Source organism: Cnephaeus nilssonii, assembly GCF_951640355.1.
Source record: "Cnephaeus nilssonii genome assembly, chromosome: 19".
Lineage (NCBI taxonomy): Eukaryota > Metazoa > Chordata > Mammalia > Chiroptera > Vespertilionidae > Cnephaeus > Cnephaeus nilssonii.
Window position 1 is genome coordinate 18,258,602 of NC_137090.1, and position 18,275 is coordinate 18,276,876.

General features: G+C 38.2%; 1 protein-coding gene across 16 annotated transcripts in view; it reads left to right on the plus strand.

Annotated features, from left to right (window-relative positions):
- The window catches only part of BPTF (bromodomain PHD finger transcription factor), a 112,995-nt gene that overhangs the window by 47,778 nt on the left and 46,942 nt on the right, over nt 1-18,275 (plus strand). For all 16 annotated transcript variants that reach the window (XM_079798407.1, XM_079798415.1, XM_079798421.1 and 13 more), the window contains 5 exons: nt 904-1,259; nt 1,729-1,860; nt 10,942-11,071; nt 11,686-11,824; nt 17,312-17,488. In XM_079798407.1, the coding sequence (XP_079654533.1) occupies nt 904-1,259; nt 1,729-1,860; nt 10,942-11,071; nt 11,686-11,824; nt 17,312-17,488 (934 nt within the window). The remainder of the gene's footprint in view (nt 1-903; nt 1,260-1,728; nt 1,861-10,941; nt 11,072-11,685; nt 11,825-17,311; nt 17,489-18,275) is intronic.

Here is an 18,275-nt window from a genome sequence, read left to right on the forward strand (position 1 = left end):
TTTAGGTGAACCTGCAGCGAAAGGATAGGATTTACTCCTTGATTGTAGAGTACAGTGCATAGAACAGCACAGCTTCCCAGCTCTCATGTGAACAAAAAGATTGAAGCAGGACTCAGTATTTCTGCCCCTCAGGTAGCCATGGTGACAGAGTAATGACTACAACGATATCTCCCAGTTGAGGATCATTTGTAGGGTAGATAGGCAAGAATATGCATTGTTCATAACATACAAGTTGATTTAAAACACTGACTTTTAAACTTCTTTTTTACTCTGACGCTCAGTAAGACATTTTTCATAGCCCCTAGTACACTCAAAAGTGTCCTGAAATAGTATTTTGCAGTACTGTGTGGGAAGCATTCTGTTATTTTCTCTTTTATTGTATTATACTTCATTTAAAAAAAAAAGCTGAATAAGGCCCACTATTGATTTCATAATCCACAAAAGGACTGGCATCAACTCTTTGAAAACATTTTAGATTATCCTCAGGCTCTTCTACTAAAGATGAAACTGATGAAAGGAGCAAAAGAAAAGGTAGTTTTAGGAATATATTTTTTTGGGAATAGTACATGTACTGCCCTCCTTTTTCCTTAACCTATGTATTGTAGGCTTGAAATAATGATTGGTGAGTGATTTACACATAATTTTGTGTGTATATTTGAGATGCATGAAAATACTTAATTATGTCTGACATATAATAGGCATTTAATAGAGGTTCGTTTTCTTTCTTTTTGGCAGACATATTTTGATCATTTAATTATAAACATAACTTTAACTTTTAAACTTCAGAAGTTCAGTCATAAGATGTATTTTATTTGGAATGATTAAATTACAAATTATTGAAAGATAATTGATCAATTTGCATATTTGATATGAACAATCGAGTCTTTTTATTTTCTTTGTCAGGTACTGGTAGTTAACTCTCAAGGAGAAATTTCGCGTTTAAGCACCAAAAAGGAAGTGGTCATGAAAGGAAATATCAACAATTATTTTAAGTTGGGTCAAGAAGGGAAATATCGTGTCTACCACAATCAATACTCCACCAATTCATTTGCTTTGAATAAGCACCAGCACAGGGAAGACCATGATAAGAGAAGACATCTTGCACACAAATTCTGTCTGACTCCAGCAGGAGAGTTCAAATGGAATGGTTCTGTCCACGGGTCCAAAGTTCTTACAATATCTACTCTGAGACTGACCATCACCCAACTGGAAAACAATATCCCTTCATCTTTTCTTCATCCCAATTGGGCTTCACACAGGTAAAGGGAACTAAGGTTCATTTATTGCTGTGAAAATAGTGACTACAAAATGATCATTGCAGGTGTGTACTTAAAAAGGTCATTACCAATGAATTGAATTAAATCAGTTTAGTCAGCTAAACACTGAGGGCATTAGGGATGTGAGTGTACTTCTAAGTTACTGAACCAACACTAACATTTGGGAGATTTCTGGAAAACAGACTCTTTATCCCTGGAATGAAGTAGAGACCAAAGGAACAGAACACTGTAGACAGTTTAAGAAGTTGGAGGACTAATTGACCTTTGGGATTCCTTTCAATGGTCAAAATTTATGATTCTGTGAGATAGAAAATTCCAGTAACAGTATATTTATACCTGCTTAGCCTAGAAACTTACATCCTGTAAGATGGAGGTATCGTAAATTACAACTCTTGTGCTTATAACTTCGAATCAGCGAAGTGAAATGTTTGTTTTTCCTTCTGAAATATAGGGCAAATTGGATCAAGGCAGTTCAGATGTGTAGCAAACCCAGAGAATTTGCGCTGGCTTTAGCTATTTTGGAGTGTGCAGTTAAACCAGTTGTGATGCTACCAATATGGCGGGAATCTTTAGGACACACCAGGTAAGTGAATTCTGAGTCCTGTGAATGCTGTGTTAGACTCCTTTTTGGAAGAATAGTCTATTGAGAATGAAAGTGAATGTATTTAAAAGAGCATATTAAAGACTTAATTCTTCATGGCCTCATTTTCCTCTTGTATAATAAGATGTAAACATGAGTGAGCATTAGTTCTAATTTCTAATACAGAATTGTAATGAAGATCAAAGTACATCAAGTATATGAAGTAAATATTGTCTATAGTAAAAAGCATCTTTATTATAGAATAGAAAGAGCATTCATATTTTTTGAATATTCTAGAATGTTTCAGGTACTGTATTACGCATCTAATTTATTTAGAGTCGAATGTGTGGCCAAAGATCATGTTAGTTCCTAAGTAGATCAAGAGCTCTGTAACTTCTTCAGATGGTTTTAAAAAAATAAAAATTATACATTTAGTGCCTTGAATCTACTTTTTCACCCTAGGGCTTTTTTATTTACTCATTTTAACTTTAGTTAGTCTCTAAGAAGTTATTACACATACTTACCTGGCATGGGAATTACCATGATCATGAAGGTGGTTTTCCCAGGGCAAGGCTTATCCATTGCACTCCCAATGTGCTGACCCCTGCGATTTCCCTAAATGTGGGAAACTCGGCTGCATAATTTGTGATAGTGGGGGACTGCATTCGCGCAAAAAAAAAAAAAAAGTTATTACAATAAAACTAATACAAGCTATGGTAAAAATGTAAATTATTATTCCGTGTGAAAAGTAGGAATCGTTCTACCTACAGGACCCTCTCCAAAGATATAACACTGCCATTTTTAAAATATGAACATAGCTTTGTGTTGCTTTCAACATCTGTTTTATTTTATAATGAAAAGTCTTTTTTTAAGAAAAGTTCATTTATACCTACTAAACATTTTTCATTGGCTAAGGGTTGCTCTCAGTTTTCTTTGGTGTTTTCCCCATATAAATCTTATGGATATTTTCTCTTTTCTTCCACCTCTTTTGGCTATAACTGCTGCTACCAGTAGAGGCGTCCACAAATGAAATGGACCTAATTCTTCCTAGGACAGTGGTCGGCAAACTCATTAGTCAACAGAGCCAAATATCAACAGTACAAAGATTGAAATTTCTTTTGAGAGCCGAAAACTGACTTCTGCGCATGGGCCACGAAGTTTCCATCGCACTGTACGTGCGCGCCCGCACGTGGTATTTTGTGGAAGAGCCACACTCAAGGGGCCAAAGAGCCACATGTGGCTCGTGAGCCCCGGTTTGCTGACCACTGTCCTAGGATAACAAAAACGGGTGAAGCTAAGATGCTATAGACTGCACCCCTGAAGAGGAGAACTAAATGGGTGACACGCCTTTATTCTACTCCTTATGGCTTTCTTTTATCAGGGTAAAGCCAGGAGAGACTCAGAGGCAATATCTATTTCTGTTGTTCCTTCTTGCATTTAACTCCAGACTTGGGCCAAACCATTCTGTCCCGACGTTCTTCTATTCAGTGATTGTCCTGAAACCTGTGTTAGTGGAGCAGGCAGCCACCTGTCTGATGGCAGAGAACACTTCTTTGAGAACCAAAGCTAATCCAGATGTTGCTAAATAAAACTCCCAGTACTCAAACATAACTTTTTGGAGTGATTAAATCATGCCTTTTATAAATTTGTTCCTGAATATTAAACATTCTAAATGAAGATGGATTTCAATTTGTAAAAAAAAAATTGAGGTTTTTTTTTTCTTCTGTTTGTCATTATAACTAGTCTTCTAAACAGGTTACTTAGTGACACACGTGGTAACATATGAAATAACTTTTTTAATATGACAAGGTGAGATAAAAATAGAACACTGAATTTTTAAAAATTTTAGAGACCATAATTCAGGAAAATTAGAAGTTAGTAATAGGACTTCCATTTCTGGCAAAACTGTGGTCAACTACTTCTAGGTGACTTCTAAGAAAATACCTAGGAATTTAAATATTTTATTTAGAAAATGTTTATTTATTGTAATATTCAATGATAAAGCTTTTAAGAACAATCTAAATCTAAGAGAAAATTGTAGCCTTTATTGAAAAATATTACAGAATACCTAAATAGCCCTGACTGGGTTGGTTCGAGCCTCGTCCTGATGTGCCAAGGTTGCAGGATTGATCCCCGGTCAAGGCACATACAGGAATCAACCAATAAGTAGAACAACAAACCAGTTCCTCCCTCCCTCCCTCCCTTCTTCCCTCCCTCCCTCCCCACTTCCACCCTTCCCTCTTTCCTTCCTTCCCCTCTCTCCCTTCTTCTGTCTCTCTAAAAAAAAAAAAAAAAAAAACAGTAAATAAAAGGGGGGAAAAAATAAATAAATGGAAATATATTTCATGTTCATGTATAGGAAGACTCAGTGTCTTGAAAATGACAGTTTACCTTGTGTTAATATATAAATTAATTTCAATAACATTGATAATTATTGTTGAGCTTTCTGTAGGATTTGACAAGATGATTAGAAAATTTATATGGAAAGTGGCAGTAATAGAAAAGGTATGTACGATAAGGTAGGACTTGCCCTACCAGGTAACAAAACTTATTTGGTAGCTATAATACTGTGTTATAGATGCAAAGTTAAACAAGTAGGCCAGTGGTACAGAATAAACAGTCCAGAAGTAGTCCAGCCCCCATATAGAAATACAATTTATGATAGAAATAGTATTAGAAAGAATGAACTATTCAATAAAAGGTGAGGAAATTATTTTGATTCTCGGTCAGGGCACATACCCGGTTGTGTAGGAGGCAGCTGATGGATGTTTCTCTCTCCCTCTCCCTTTTTTCTCTCTCTAAAATAAAAATAAAAAATTAAAGTTAAAAACAAACAAACTAGGAATAGATCCATGGACATAGAAGCATGGAACAGACCGTTGAAACTCAGAGAGAAGTCTGGGTGGCTGGGTAGGAAGAGATCAACCAAAGAAATTGTATGCATATATGCATAACCCTTGGATGCAGATAATAGTGTGGTAAAGGCCTGAGGTGGGGGCTGGGGGTGGACTAGAAGGGGTCAGTGGGGAGAAAAAAAAAGACATAGTAACAATACTTTCAACAATAAGATTTCAAAACAAAACTAGGACCTATTATTACACATTCTTCAGATTGTCAAAATTTAAAGAGTATTGGCAAAAATGTGACATAATAGAAGGAGAATCCTCCTACGTTGCTGATTAAAAGAGCAACTAGTATAATGGTTGCTACAAGCATTTTAGAGAAAAAATTTGGTAAAAACAAAGTTGAAAACTTCTACTCATAACTAAATACCTTAGTCAAACCTTACATGTGTATATGAAAATACATGTAGAAAGGTAGTTTTTTTATAACACTTTGTAGTGGTGAAAATTTGTGAATAACCCTTAAATGCTCAGGATCAGGCATGTTGAAATTGGTGCAGCTATGTAATGGACTACTAGATAGCAGTGAAAAACAAAATAGAACAACAAGTGTCAGTGAGATTGAATCTCATAAATGTACAACAGAGTGAAAACAACTCTTTTCCTAAAAAATACATGGAGTATGATTCCATTTATGTAAAATTTAAAAACATGTATGCTAAAACAGTGTTACAATATTATTTACAGATATGGACATTTGTGGTAAAAGGTTAAAGCAATGTAAGGGTTTATGCTTGAAACTTAAGAAATATACCTCTAAATAAATACCAGGTGGTCAAAGAAAAATCATATTGAAAACTAGAAAATATTTTGAATGGAAAGTTTATGAGAATACTACATATATTGACATTTGGGGGCTATTTCTAAAGAGTGCCCAGGGAAGCCCCAGCTGGATGGCTTAGTTGGTTGGAGCGTCATCCCTTATTATACTAAAAAAGTTTCAGGTTCCATGCAGGTAGCATATGGGAAGCAACTGACCACCGTTTCCCCCTCTTCACACCTCCCCCACCTTTCTCTGTCATGCCATTCTCCCCTTCCTTTCCTCTCTTTCAAATCAGTAAACATATCCTCAGGTGAGGATTTAAAAAAAAAAAAAAGAGTACCCAGGGCAAATTGGTAGCCTTTAACATTTATATTGAAAAAGAAAAACTAAAAATAATTACCGAGGTATAAATCTCAAGACATTAACCCAAAGAAAGGAAATATTAAGGAATATCAAATAGTATATATTTCATGAAATAGAAAACAAATATGCCTTAGATACAATTATAATTTATAAATCCCTGAAAAGATTATCAGAAAAGGAGTGAAGGGGAGAAAATTAAAGAACCAATATCAAGAATAGAAAATGGGACATACCAGCAGAGCGATTTTCTCTCACTGGTGCTAGGGATTTACCCTTCACAGGGTCCACTAATGCAGTACTCAGTCTTCCTGCATCCACAGAGAAAAGGCTCCTGCTTTTGGGTAAAGAGGTGGGGGAGGAGGAGCCCCACGGATCTCAATCATTGGACTGAGGAGGCATGGGCTACACTCTTCTGCGGCAGGAGGAGGAATTCTGGTTTGTTTAAAGGCTGTCACAGGAGATGGACAGGACCAGATGACTTCATAGGGAAGTTATTCAAGTTTCAGTAAACATAATTCTATTTAAACACTTTCACAAAATAGAAAAAGAAGGAAATCTTGTAGATTATTATTTCCGTTAGTATAAAACTTGATAAATAGAAACTGATGAATAGGTAAATAGAAAATTATAGCCCTATCTTTATTAATATTTACCATTGATAAATAATTAATGGCACAGAGTATGCATTCAAGAAATCTTAAGGCATTAGGTAATACATTTAGGAGTAAATTTAAAGAATTTAACAATAGCTAAATCGACTTCCCCTAGCATGGAAAACTTGTCCATTCTTAGGAGATTACTAATACCATGCTATTTTAATACATCAAAGAAAGAAAACTGATCATCTCGTTAGATGCCAAGAATATATTTGTTTATTAACAAGTTCATTATTCTTTTTTAAAAAAAACCTTGGGAAATAGGAAGAGATGAAGAGTCTTTTGTTTTTTGTTTTGTTTTGTAAAGACGAATTTCAATCAAACCATCATGATTTTTGGTGAAACTCTTCAAGCATTCCCATTAATACTCTGATATAAAACAAATATGCTAGCTATTACCGTCTTTTAATGTTTCTTCAAAGTATTAGCCAAGACATTTTGTCAAGAGAAAACATATATTGGCTGATATACTGGTAGGTACAATTATTATGCAGTTGATTTAGTTATATACTTAGAAGAACTAGCAGAAACAATATGAAAATGAAGTAAGATGGCAGCCATATTGAACAATAGGTTTTATGTATATAAACAGTAACCATGTGGAAAATACAGTAGAAGTTCTGAGTTAAAAATAACAAATTGAATAAGCACATTTAAGTTTGCTCCCTGCTGAGCTCCACCAAAACTATGGCAGAGGGATTTTTTAAAAGCATAAACCCACAGGGACAAGGGGAACAAGAGAGAATACAGCACCAGTAAAACTGGAAGCAATAGTGCAGCTGTACAAATGGTAAGTACCCAAGAAGGGAGAGAACTGAGAATTGTTACAGTTTACACCACAGAATCCTCAGAAGGCCCAGAAATAGGAAATGGAGAGCAGTCCTCTTCAGAGCCTGTCTGCAGTACCTGTTTACACGCAGTCTGCCAGATCCTCTGAGTGGTGAGCCCAGTGCCTTCTAGGTCTTGCTCATGAACTTGCCCTTGGATTTTACCAGAAGAGGCTCTTGTAAACTGATTCAGAGAAAAGTTATTTTTTTTCTCAGTAATAATGACAATATTGCTCTTTCACTCATGTAGCAGGTTTTATTCTGGTACTGAGTTTTCAACAGCCAAACTTGATACTATTTGGGATACATACATGGGTGGCAAATCCATGAAAGAGACCTAGGATAATGACTACCTGGGGTGAGACACGCTAGCTTCAGATGTATTCGTTATTGATAAAGTTCTGTTTCTTAACCTGGTTACATTTTACATATTTAAAAAAATCATAATGAAAGGAAAGATCTGAACAACAAAAAAGAAACCTCAACTAGGAATAAATTTAACAAATCTTCAGGCTCGTGCAAAGAAATCATTGAAATTTTACTAAAGATATAAAAGGATACTTTGAGTAAATAAAAAAACATATGCCTAGATGTGTATATTTTCTATAAGATGCTATGTAGTAAATTAGTTTATAAAAATTAATATTTATTTGCATTGTTATTAAATAGGATTTTTTCTCCACATGCAGGGAAGTTCAATCAAAACGATAATAATATCTCATCTGGAAAAATTAATGTGCAGGGAAAGGAAGTAGATGTTATTAAAAAAGGGATTGGTGTTATTATGAACATATTTTGAAGCTTCAGTAATCAAAGTAATTTGTACTGCAGAGGAAGCAGTGCAGTGGAATCGAACAGAGAATCCAGAATAGACCTAAGCACACGTGGGAATCTGGCTGTGATAACATCGAATGCCGGAGAAGGAAAGAGGGCAGGGCATGTTTGCACAAAATATCAGCTCGATCTCTGCCTCAGCAAACATATTCAAATTTTTAAAAAAATCTGAATAACAATAAAAACAAAACTTCAGTAAGAAACCATGAATTAATTTATGTTTTTGTTGTGATACTTTCTTTTTAAACAGATATAAAACCCAGATGCCATAGAGGAAGAGAGTGGATATGTGTATTTAAAATTCTGAGTGGAAAATAATAATGTAATCAAACTCAAAAGACAGATGACAAACTGAGGAAAAATATTTGCACTACAAATGGAAAATTTCCTTAATTGACAAAGACATTTTTATAAATGAAAAGGACTAATAGTCCAGTGCAGACAAGACAAAGGATTTGAACAGGCATTATGCAGAAAATAAATACGAAAGGCCAGTAGAAATGTAAAAAAAAGGTTACTTATAATTAAAGAAATGTGAATAAAAACAATGGGATAGTATTTCTTATCTCTCAATTGGACTAATAATTTAGAAATTTGGTACTAACTTGAGTGAAGGTATGGGAAGCAAGGTGGCTTTATAATTGATGGCAGTGTAAAGTGTACAGTTCTAAAGAGCAGTTTGGCACTGTCAGCATTTTAAGTGCATGAACCTTGGGTTTTAGTTATCCCAGCACTGGGGACAGAGAGGGATACTCCCCAAGTTAACTAAGACAGCTAGAAAACATTCTATTGTAGCTTTGGTTATCATAGCAAACACACACTGGACAAAACCCTGGGCACCACATGGAGATCGGGAGTGGAGTTGAAGCTCAGTCCATACTCCTGGTCCAGCTCTCAGTTGAACGGGCATGTGGAAGGAACATCTACCAGTGCACCCACTAATGTGGAGCAGCAGATGGAGTTTGTGCAGTCCGGCCTGATGGTGCTTCCTTCCTGCGGCCTCCAGGCTGGCAGTAGTAGCCAAGCTTTCTGCCCAGCTAAGAGGAATTGAACTCCTTTGGAGCTCCTTTGTTGCTGCTTTTTCTCTTAAGGATTGTTTTGGTGGCAGTGAGAACTATAGAATTTCCTCTGGCTTAACTAACATCACAGATGAGCTTGAATACCACCCCACAGGCCTGGCTTCCCCGCCAAAGTTAAGCCTTTGATGAAGATGATTCTGTCTCCTGTGAAAACTAGCGTACAAACTGAGTGTCCCTCTCAGCCATGAGCCCCTAGAGTGTCACTGCACTGCTGCTCTGCCCACACAGTGCGCCGTCCCTATCCACTGCCAGTGCAAGTGAAGATGGACAGTTACTGTGCTGGACCTGGCCTTGCAGAGGTGTTTAAAGCTGAGTCCACAGAAACTGTTGAGAGATACTACATGGTCCTAAGTCACTCCCTCCTTACTCTGGTGGGCTGAGGCTGTCGGGGTTACCCACCATGCTCTCTGCTTTACAGAGCTTGCCCCACTCCCTGGTTCCAAGAGTGGTTGATAGCAAATCGATGGTATTTGACTCAGAGAGTTAGTCCTGATGAGAATTCATTCCCCTTCCTCTCCTCCCATCAGCTGTGAGAGAAGGAAGGGTTAGCATGAGTTCTATCAGCCTCAGGGAGGCTAGATTATGGGGTCCTAAAGATAGATAGGTAGGGAGTTTTGGGTTTAGGAATGGAGATAAATAATTAAATCCTCTTTCACAGCTTATTAGCACCTTCCTCCGCACATGCTGACAAGATCTCTGTTCTTTCCACATGGCTGTGCATGGTCACAGCTGGGTAGAGGTTGATACAATTCTACCACTGGAGATCTCAGAAAGACAGGAGCTTCTCTCTTTAGGTCTTGGTTAATGTTCTTGTTTGTAGAAAATAGTTCCATTCATGAACATATAGTCTAAAACAGCGGTCGCCAACATTTCGGACCTCTGCGGACCACCGGTTGGCTACTGCTGGTCTAAACACCTTAGTGTAGAGTTTCACCACAGGCTTGCCCATCCCCTTATTGCTGAGTGCAGTGATACCTGTTTTCCGGCCTGAACAAAAAGTGTGGCTTGTGTCCTATACCTAATGATGCCTAATTTGTGCCCTTCCCCTTGCCCAGAAGAAGAAGACATGTGGTCCCCTTTCTCTGTGGATGTAGAAAGCCTGAATTCTATGTTAGTGGACCATGTGAAGGCTTTAAAATTCCCAGTGCTAGATAGAATCAGAAATATTGGTTGAAAAATAAAAAGTTTTTGGATTTGTTGGTCTTATTTGGGGAGAAAGAAATAAAGTATTCCTTTTAATAGGGAACTGGATTAATAAATTATAGTATATCCATGCAGTGGTATGTTCTTTAAAAGATATATATCTTCCGGTACGGAAAAATCTCCTAGTGCAATTATTTATTGATTAAAAACCAGGTAGTTGTGTTTATAATATAATACCTCTTTTGTGTAACTGTTGGTGTATGCATGAAATATTTTAGGAATCAGTTATAAGTGAGTGTTTCTTAAGGGGAACATAGCATGTCTTGTTTTTGCCTCTGTACTATTTGATTTTTCCTATTATGAAATTGTACATCTGCTTATTTTTCTGTGTTGGAGTTGTCTGGGTTGTGGATTACATCTAACCATTGTTTGTTTTTGTCTTTCTAATTTTCAGCACTTTTTATATTGTTTTTCAAAGTTATATGTAATCCTATCTTTGTATTCTTATATTCTTAGGTTACACAGGATGACATCAATTGAAAGAGAAGAAAAAGAGAAAGTCAAAAAAAAGGAGAAGAAACAAGAAGAGGAAGAAACGATGCAACAAGCTACGTGGGTGAAATATACATTTCCAGTTAAACATCAGGTAATTTTTCTTATCAATTTTTAACAGTGTTCGCCATTTCTGAGACTTTTATTCTGCAACTTTGAGTACTTGATAGTTTGTTTTACTTTTGATAGTCTTTTCACGAAGTTGGAATGAAGTAATATTTCTGGCAATTTCATAAGGATATGTTTATCTTAGTAGAATATAGGTGAGTTATTAGACCAATTTGTTGAAATTGTCATAAAATTGTGTTACAGTTTTAAAAATATATATATTTTATTGATTTTTTACAGAGAGGAAGGGAGAGGGATAGAGAGTTAGAAACATCGATCAGCTGCCTCCTGCACACCCCCTACTGGGGATGTGCCCGAAAACAAGGTATATGACCTTTACTGGAATCGAACCTGGGTCCCTTCAGTCCGCAGGCCGACACTCTATCCACTAAGCCAAACCGTCAGGGCTGTGTTACATTTTTATATATCAGAAAGGAAAATGAAGTTTTTTTCATAAATCTTTGATTCTTGCTGAAAATAAAATTGATAAGTTTAATTGAGTTGTTTGTCTATTGATTTTGTTTGGTAAAAATGTATAGAGCCACACATGTACTTTATAAGAATTCTCTTGTTTAACCAGAATGTTTTTGTTTACAACAGGTTTGGAAACAAAAAGGAGAGGAATACAGAGTAACAGGATATGGTGGTTGGAGCTGGATTAGTAAAACTCACGTCTATAGGTTTGTTCCTAAATTGCCTGGCAATACTAATGTGAATTACAGAAAGTCACTTGAAGGAAGTAAGTAATTGAAGTATTTTTCCTGCATAATTGTTTCGGATTTGTATTATTTCTTATAGATTTATAGTACTTTCTTTAGAGGCCCGGTGCACACTGGGGGGGCGGGGGGGTCCCCTCAGCCCGGCCTGCGCCCTCTCACAGTCCTGGACCCTTTGCTGTTCCTTACCACTCTGCTCGCTGCTCCTTAGCGCTGCCAAGGAGGCGGGAAAGGCTCCCACCACAGCTGCTGCGCTCACCAGCTGTGAGCCCTACTTCTGGCTGAGCGGCACTCCTGTGGTTGGGGGCCAAGCAGGCCAGGTTGGTAGGGGGGGTGGGGACACAGGAGATTTCTGGCCCTGCCCCAGATTGGCGTGGGGGGTGGGGCCACAGGAGGTAGGGGGTTGCCGATCAGGGCCCTGATTGGGCTGGTTGGCCGCTGGAGTGCATGTCATAGTGACCAGTCGTTCTGGTCATTCGGGCGTTACAGTTGCTTGGCTTTTATGTATATAGATAATACTTTTTCTGAAATTTTTAATAGAATGTGCAAAATTGCTAATGTAGTTTATTACAAACTTGATACAGTTTTTAAAAATATATTTCTTTATTGATTTTAGAGAGGAAGGGAGAGGGAGAGAGAGATAGAAACATCAATGATGAGAGAGAATCACAGATCGGCTGCCTCCTGCATGCCCCCTACTGGGGATCGAGCCCACAACCCGGGCATGTGCTCTTGGACAGAATCGAACCCGGGACCCTTCAGTCTGCAGAGCGATGCTCCATCCACTGAGCCAAACCGGCTAGGGCTTGATACATTTTTAAATTACCTTTATTCAAAGGATTTTGATACCTAGGATTTCAATTAAATGAGAGATGATAGAATAGAATTTGTATTATTTTTTGAAAAAAAAAAGGCAAAAAGGCCGAAACCGGTTTGGCTCAGTGGATAGAGCGTCGGCCTGCGGACTGAAGGGTCCCAGGTTCGATTCCGGTCAAGGGCATGTACCTTGGTTGCGGGCACATCCCCAGTCGGGGGTGTGCAGGAGGCAGCTGATCGATGTTTCTCTCTCATCGATGTTTCTAACTCTCTATCCCTCTCTCTTCCTCTCTGTAAAAAATCAATAAAATATATTAAAAAAAAAAAAAGGCAAAAAATCTTAGCCACGTAATTGTTTTTTCTGAATTCAGTACTACTTGACTTCTTGAAGAATCATACATCTGGTAACCTCAGCATTACAGCACATGACAAAACCAGAAAGGAAGTGATAGAGACTTCCATAACACTGTCACTTAAATGAGGGATTAACTCAATTTATGCTACTGGATAATGACTTTAGAATCATAGAACTATAGAGGTGAACTGCCCTTTTAAGAAACCTTATATATTGAGCCCAGCCGGTGTGGCTCAATGGTTGAGCGTCAACCTATGAAGTAGGAGTTCACGGTTCGATTCCAGTCAGGGCACATGCCCAGATTTCAGGCTCGATCCCAAGTGGGGGGTGTGCAGGAGGCAGAGTCGATCAGTGATTCTCTCTCATCATTGATGTTTCGTTTCTTTTCTTTTTTTAAAAAAAAAAATATTTTATTGATTTTTTACAGAGAGGAAGGGAAAGGGATAGAGTTAGAAACATCGATGAGAGAGAAACATCAATCAGCTGCCCCCGGCACACCTCCCACTGGGGATGTGCCCACAACCAAGGTATATGCCCTTGACCGGAATCGAACCTGGGACCTTCCAGTCTACAGGCCGACGCTCTATCCACTGAGCCAAACCGGTTAGGACATCATTGATGTTTCTTATCTCTCTCTTCCTCTTCCTTACTTTCTGAAAACAATAAAAATATATTTTTTGGGAAAAAAAAAAGAAACCTTATATATTGAAATTCATGTTACACAAGCGGATTATTTCATGAAGATGTTAAGTGAAATACTGAAGTTCATACTAGATCGAGAGTGATATGGCTGGAATCCATATCTCTTGGCTTCCCTTGCCCTTTTTGCACTCTACCATGCACTCTCTCTCTCTGTTACCTAAGTGATTTTCAAAAGCAGTTCTCTTCACTATGCAATATAATTTGCTGATTTATGATGTGATGTGTTCTTTCCTATGAAGTCTATGCTATAAGTGTCAGGTACTATGCACATATCTAGCTAACTGATTTGGCTTTTTTTGTTGTTGTTGTTAATGGTTGTAGTGAAACCTGGACTGGTACATTTTCGAAACTGTTAATTTGGGAAAGTTATCATGAAATTATCTTTTAATAGTAAAAAACGAATGTATTTTATAAGACCCACTGGAATTTATTTTATGGAAACTAGAAGAGTTTTAACACCATTTTGTTGCACTAGTTACACATGTTACACTTAGAATTCTAGAGAGCTTTTGTCTTACTCTGTCTGACCTGGTTTAACCTTGAAATAAAGTCCAGATTATAAATATGCAAAATGTTTGGGCTTTTGAAAATTTCTTTTATATCCACTTTCTTAACATAGGATTTTCCATTGTTCAAATGCTGAGCCTTAACAGTCAGGTACCAAGTTAGTCTTCCAGCATCATTTGAGCCTTTCCTTCCAGGTGTTAGCAGGGGAAAAAGCAGCAGTACATATTGTTAGCTTAGCTTAACTATAGAGTAGAAATCACAGAGAAGGCAGTAATACATGTTTGTACTATTTTTTTTAAAATATATTTTATTGATATTTACAGGGAGGAAGGGAGAGGGATAGAGAGCTAGAAACGTCGATGAGAGAGAAACATCGACCAGCTGCCTCCTGCACACCCCCCACTGGGGATGTGCCCGCAACCAATGTATATGCCCTTGACCGGAATCGAACCTGGGACCTTCCAGTCCGCAGGCTGACGCTCTATCCACTGAGCCAAACCGGTTTTGGCTGTTTGTACTATTTATATAAATTATATTGTTTATAATCTCAGAACTGTTGGTCCTTATAATGGCTAATCTAATCTGATCATGTGATAGAGGCACAGATGTGTTGATAAGCAGAGATAAGTGTAGTCCAGGGAACACTAGACTTAGCACCAGAAGACTAGAATGTTTGCCTTGTTTGGCTGTTCTGTGTTTCTTAACTCTAATGTTACTCTACTCTAACTCAGATTGTGTGCATTTGCTTTGCACATTAATTTATCAACTTCAGTAATGGTTGTATATTAATATTGTTCACGTCAAGAAGACTTGAATAGGGGGGAAACTCCAAGTACTTTATAGTTATTTATTTTAAATATCAGGATTACCATTGTCATATAAAACTCTTTTTGAGCAACTTGAAACCATTGAAAAATGTTTCCCAGCAATTCTGCAATAACTGAAGAACATTGAAAATGAAGGCTATCAGTTTAGTTGGTTTTTTTTTATTCTCTTGTTACCTGTGGGGTCCAGATACATCCCGTCATCCTTTTGTATGATATTTTCTTCTTTTACCACTGTGCTGCTATTTTTACAGGTACTGACTGTGTTTTTTGCATTCTTTTTCCTATCCTTGTTCAAACCTTTCTGGAAGGATTCATTTATTTAAATAAAAAATAGGTATATCTTGCCACATCCTTGAGATATTTTAGTTCAAGTGAAGAAGAAAAGAAAAGGTAGAAAATGCCTCTAAGATCCAAGAATATTCACCCAGACAATAGTTTTGTTTTGTGGGTTTCTTTTTATTTCTTATGGAAAATTTGAAACTACACAAAAGAAAAGAGAAGAGAATAATGAACTCCCATGTAACCATCCTTCAACTTCAATAATTATCAAATTCTATCACTCCTCCGTTGTCACTGCCCGCTTTTTTCCTGCAAATTCCATAAATTAAATTACTAAATTTGTTCAGTATGTATCTCTAACTAAAATGGATTTTTTTCATGGTCACATGCCATTATCACATTCAGCAAATTAACAATGGTTAACATATTTATTAATCGTCTGATTCTTGGCTCATACTGCCATTGCCCCAGTTGTCTGAAAGATGCCTTTTTACTCTTGGCAGTAAATCGGGTCCAAACAAGGCCACACATTGCATTTGGATATTTCTCTTTTATTCTGTAATACAGATTAAATATTCGTCATTTGGAGTCAATGAATCCATTGAAATTAATTACAAAAGTTTGTGTATGTACTTTTTTTTTTTTTGCTAGGGGATCAGAAAATTTATCCAATTCTAATATGGTTCTATAACACACTGTGAAAAACCACTATGCAAACATTCTGGAGTCAATGAACAGGCTGAAATAGTCTCATATGTGAAGGCTTCTAAAGCACATATAAAATGAAGTCATTCCTTTTATGCTTTAGGTCACTGGAATATATAAGAATATATAGGATCTTCTACTTAAAAAAACAAACACACTTTATTGAAGAATATTAAACATACAGAAAATGACTCACAGATATACATCTGGGTTGGTTTTCATGGACTGCACATGCTCTGAGACACTGACCATGACAGTACCCCAGACTCTCCTACTCTCTTCCCTAAACACCTCCTGGGAGTATCTAACAACTTAGTTAATTTGGTCAGTTTTTGTTGTCGTCCCCCCCCCCCCATCTTAAATCTTCCCCCCCCCCCCAATTTTTAAATCATTTTAAAATTACATTTGACATACATCCTACATAATAAAATGGTAATATGTAAATTACCATCACTCCGCTACGCCCACGATTGGGCCAGCAGGAGGCGCAGGGGGCGGGACTCAGGGTGTGTCATGGCTGCGCCGGAGGCTTTCGGAAGGCCTGGTGCACCGGCGGACAGCCGGCCAGCTCCCCCGCGATCAAAAGCCAAAGCGGGGGAGCTGGCCGGCTGTCTGCTCCGGCACAAGGCCTTTCGAAAGCCTCCGCCACGCCGGAGGCTTTCGGAAGGCCTGGTGCACCGGCGGACAGCCAGCCCGCTGATGCACCAGGTGCATGATTAAATCATGCACTGGGCCTCTAGTTATTATATAATTTCAGGTATACACTTCAGTGATTAAACTTTACATAACTCACTAAGTAATTATCCCAATAAATCTTGCACACATCTGACACCATACATAGCTATTACAATAATATTGACTATATTCCCTATGCTGTACTTTACATCCCCATGACTATTCTGTAACAACCAATTTGTACTTCTTAATCCCTTCATCTTTTTCACCCATTCTACCGATGCCCCTCCCATCTGGTAACAATCAGAATGTTCTCTATATCTCTTGAGTCTGTTTCTGTTCTGCTTGTTTGCTTACTTTGATTTTTAGGTTCAAGTTGTTGATATATATGTATTTATTGCCGTTTTATTGTACATATTTTTTATCTTTTTTTCCCTTCTTAGAGAAAACCCTTTGATATTTCTGATTTGGTGGTGATGAGCTCCTTTAGCTTTTTTTCTTGTCTGTGTCAAACTTTTTTTAAAAAAAATTAAAAATAATGAAGTATATTGCTGGAAAGTACTTGATAATTTCCACTAAACTAGATATATTAAATTGCTAATAATCGAAATATTTGTAGTTAATATATATTTGGTTCTTTTCAGCCAAAACTAATATGGATGAAAATATGGATGAATCAGATAGAAGAAAAAGCCCACGAAGTCCAAAAAAAATAAAAACAGAGCCTGATCCTGAGAAAGACGAGGTAAAAGATTCAGGTGCAGCAAGAGAAACAGACCAAAGTGAAATGGACATTTCAAAGATTACTGAGAAGGACCGAGGTAAGGAGAATCCAAGTGAAGGTCAGCCTGGGGGTGATAAAAATGCACTGTATCTAATTTGCACAGGAGGAAAAGTACTGCATTATCTCTTTTTTATAATAACACTAGAGGCCTGGTGCACGAAATTCGTGTGTGTGTGGGGGTCCCCCCTCAGCCCAGCCTGCACCCTCTCCAATCCGGGACCCCTCAGGGGATGTCCGACTGCTGGTTTAGGCTCAATCCCAGGGATCGGGCCTAAACCGGCAGTCGGACATCCCTCTCACAATCCTGGACCGCTGGCTCCTAACTGCTCACCTGCCTGCCTGCCTGATCGCCCCTAACTGCCCCCCTTGCCAGCCTGATCGCCCCTAGCCGCCTCTGACTGCCAGCCTGATCGCTCCTCACTTCCTCCCCTGCCGGCCTGGTTGCCCCTAACTGCCCCCATGCCGGCCTGATTACCCCTAACTGCCTCTGCCTGCTGGCCTAATCGCCCCCACGTGCTCTCCCCTTCCCCCCACCGGCCTGGTTGCCCCCAACTGCCTCCCCTGCTGTAATGGTCGCCCCACGCAGCCTGCTGTTTGGTCGCCCCTCACTGTCCCCCCCCCTGCTGGCCTGGTCACCCCATGCAGCCTGTTTGGTTGTCCATTTGGTTGCGATGGTCGCTTAGGCTTTTATATACATAGATAATTAAAACAATCCTCTGCCTTGTAATTCACCCATTTAAAGTGTACATTTTAGTGATTTTTAGTATTTCACAGAGTTGTTTGGCTATCACCACAATCAATTTTAGAATATATTCTTTTTTTAA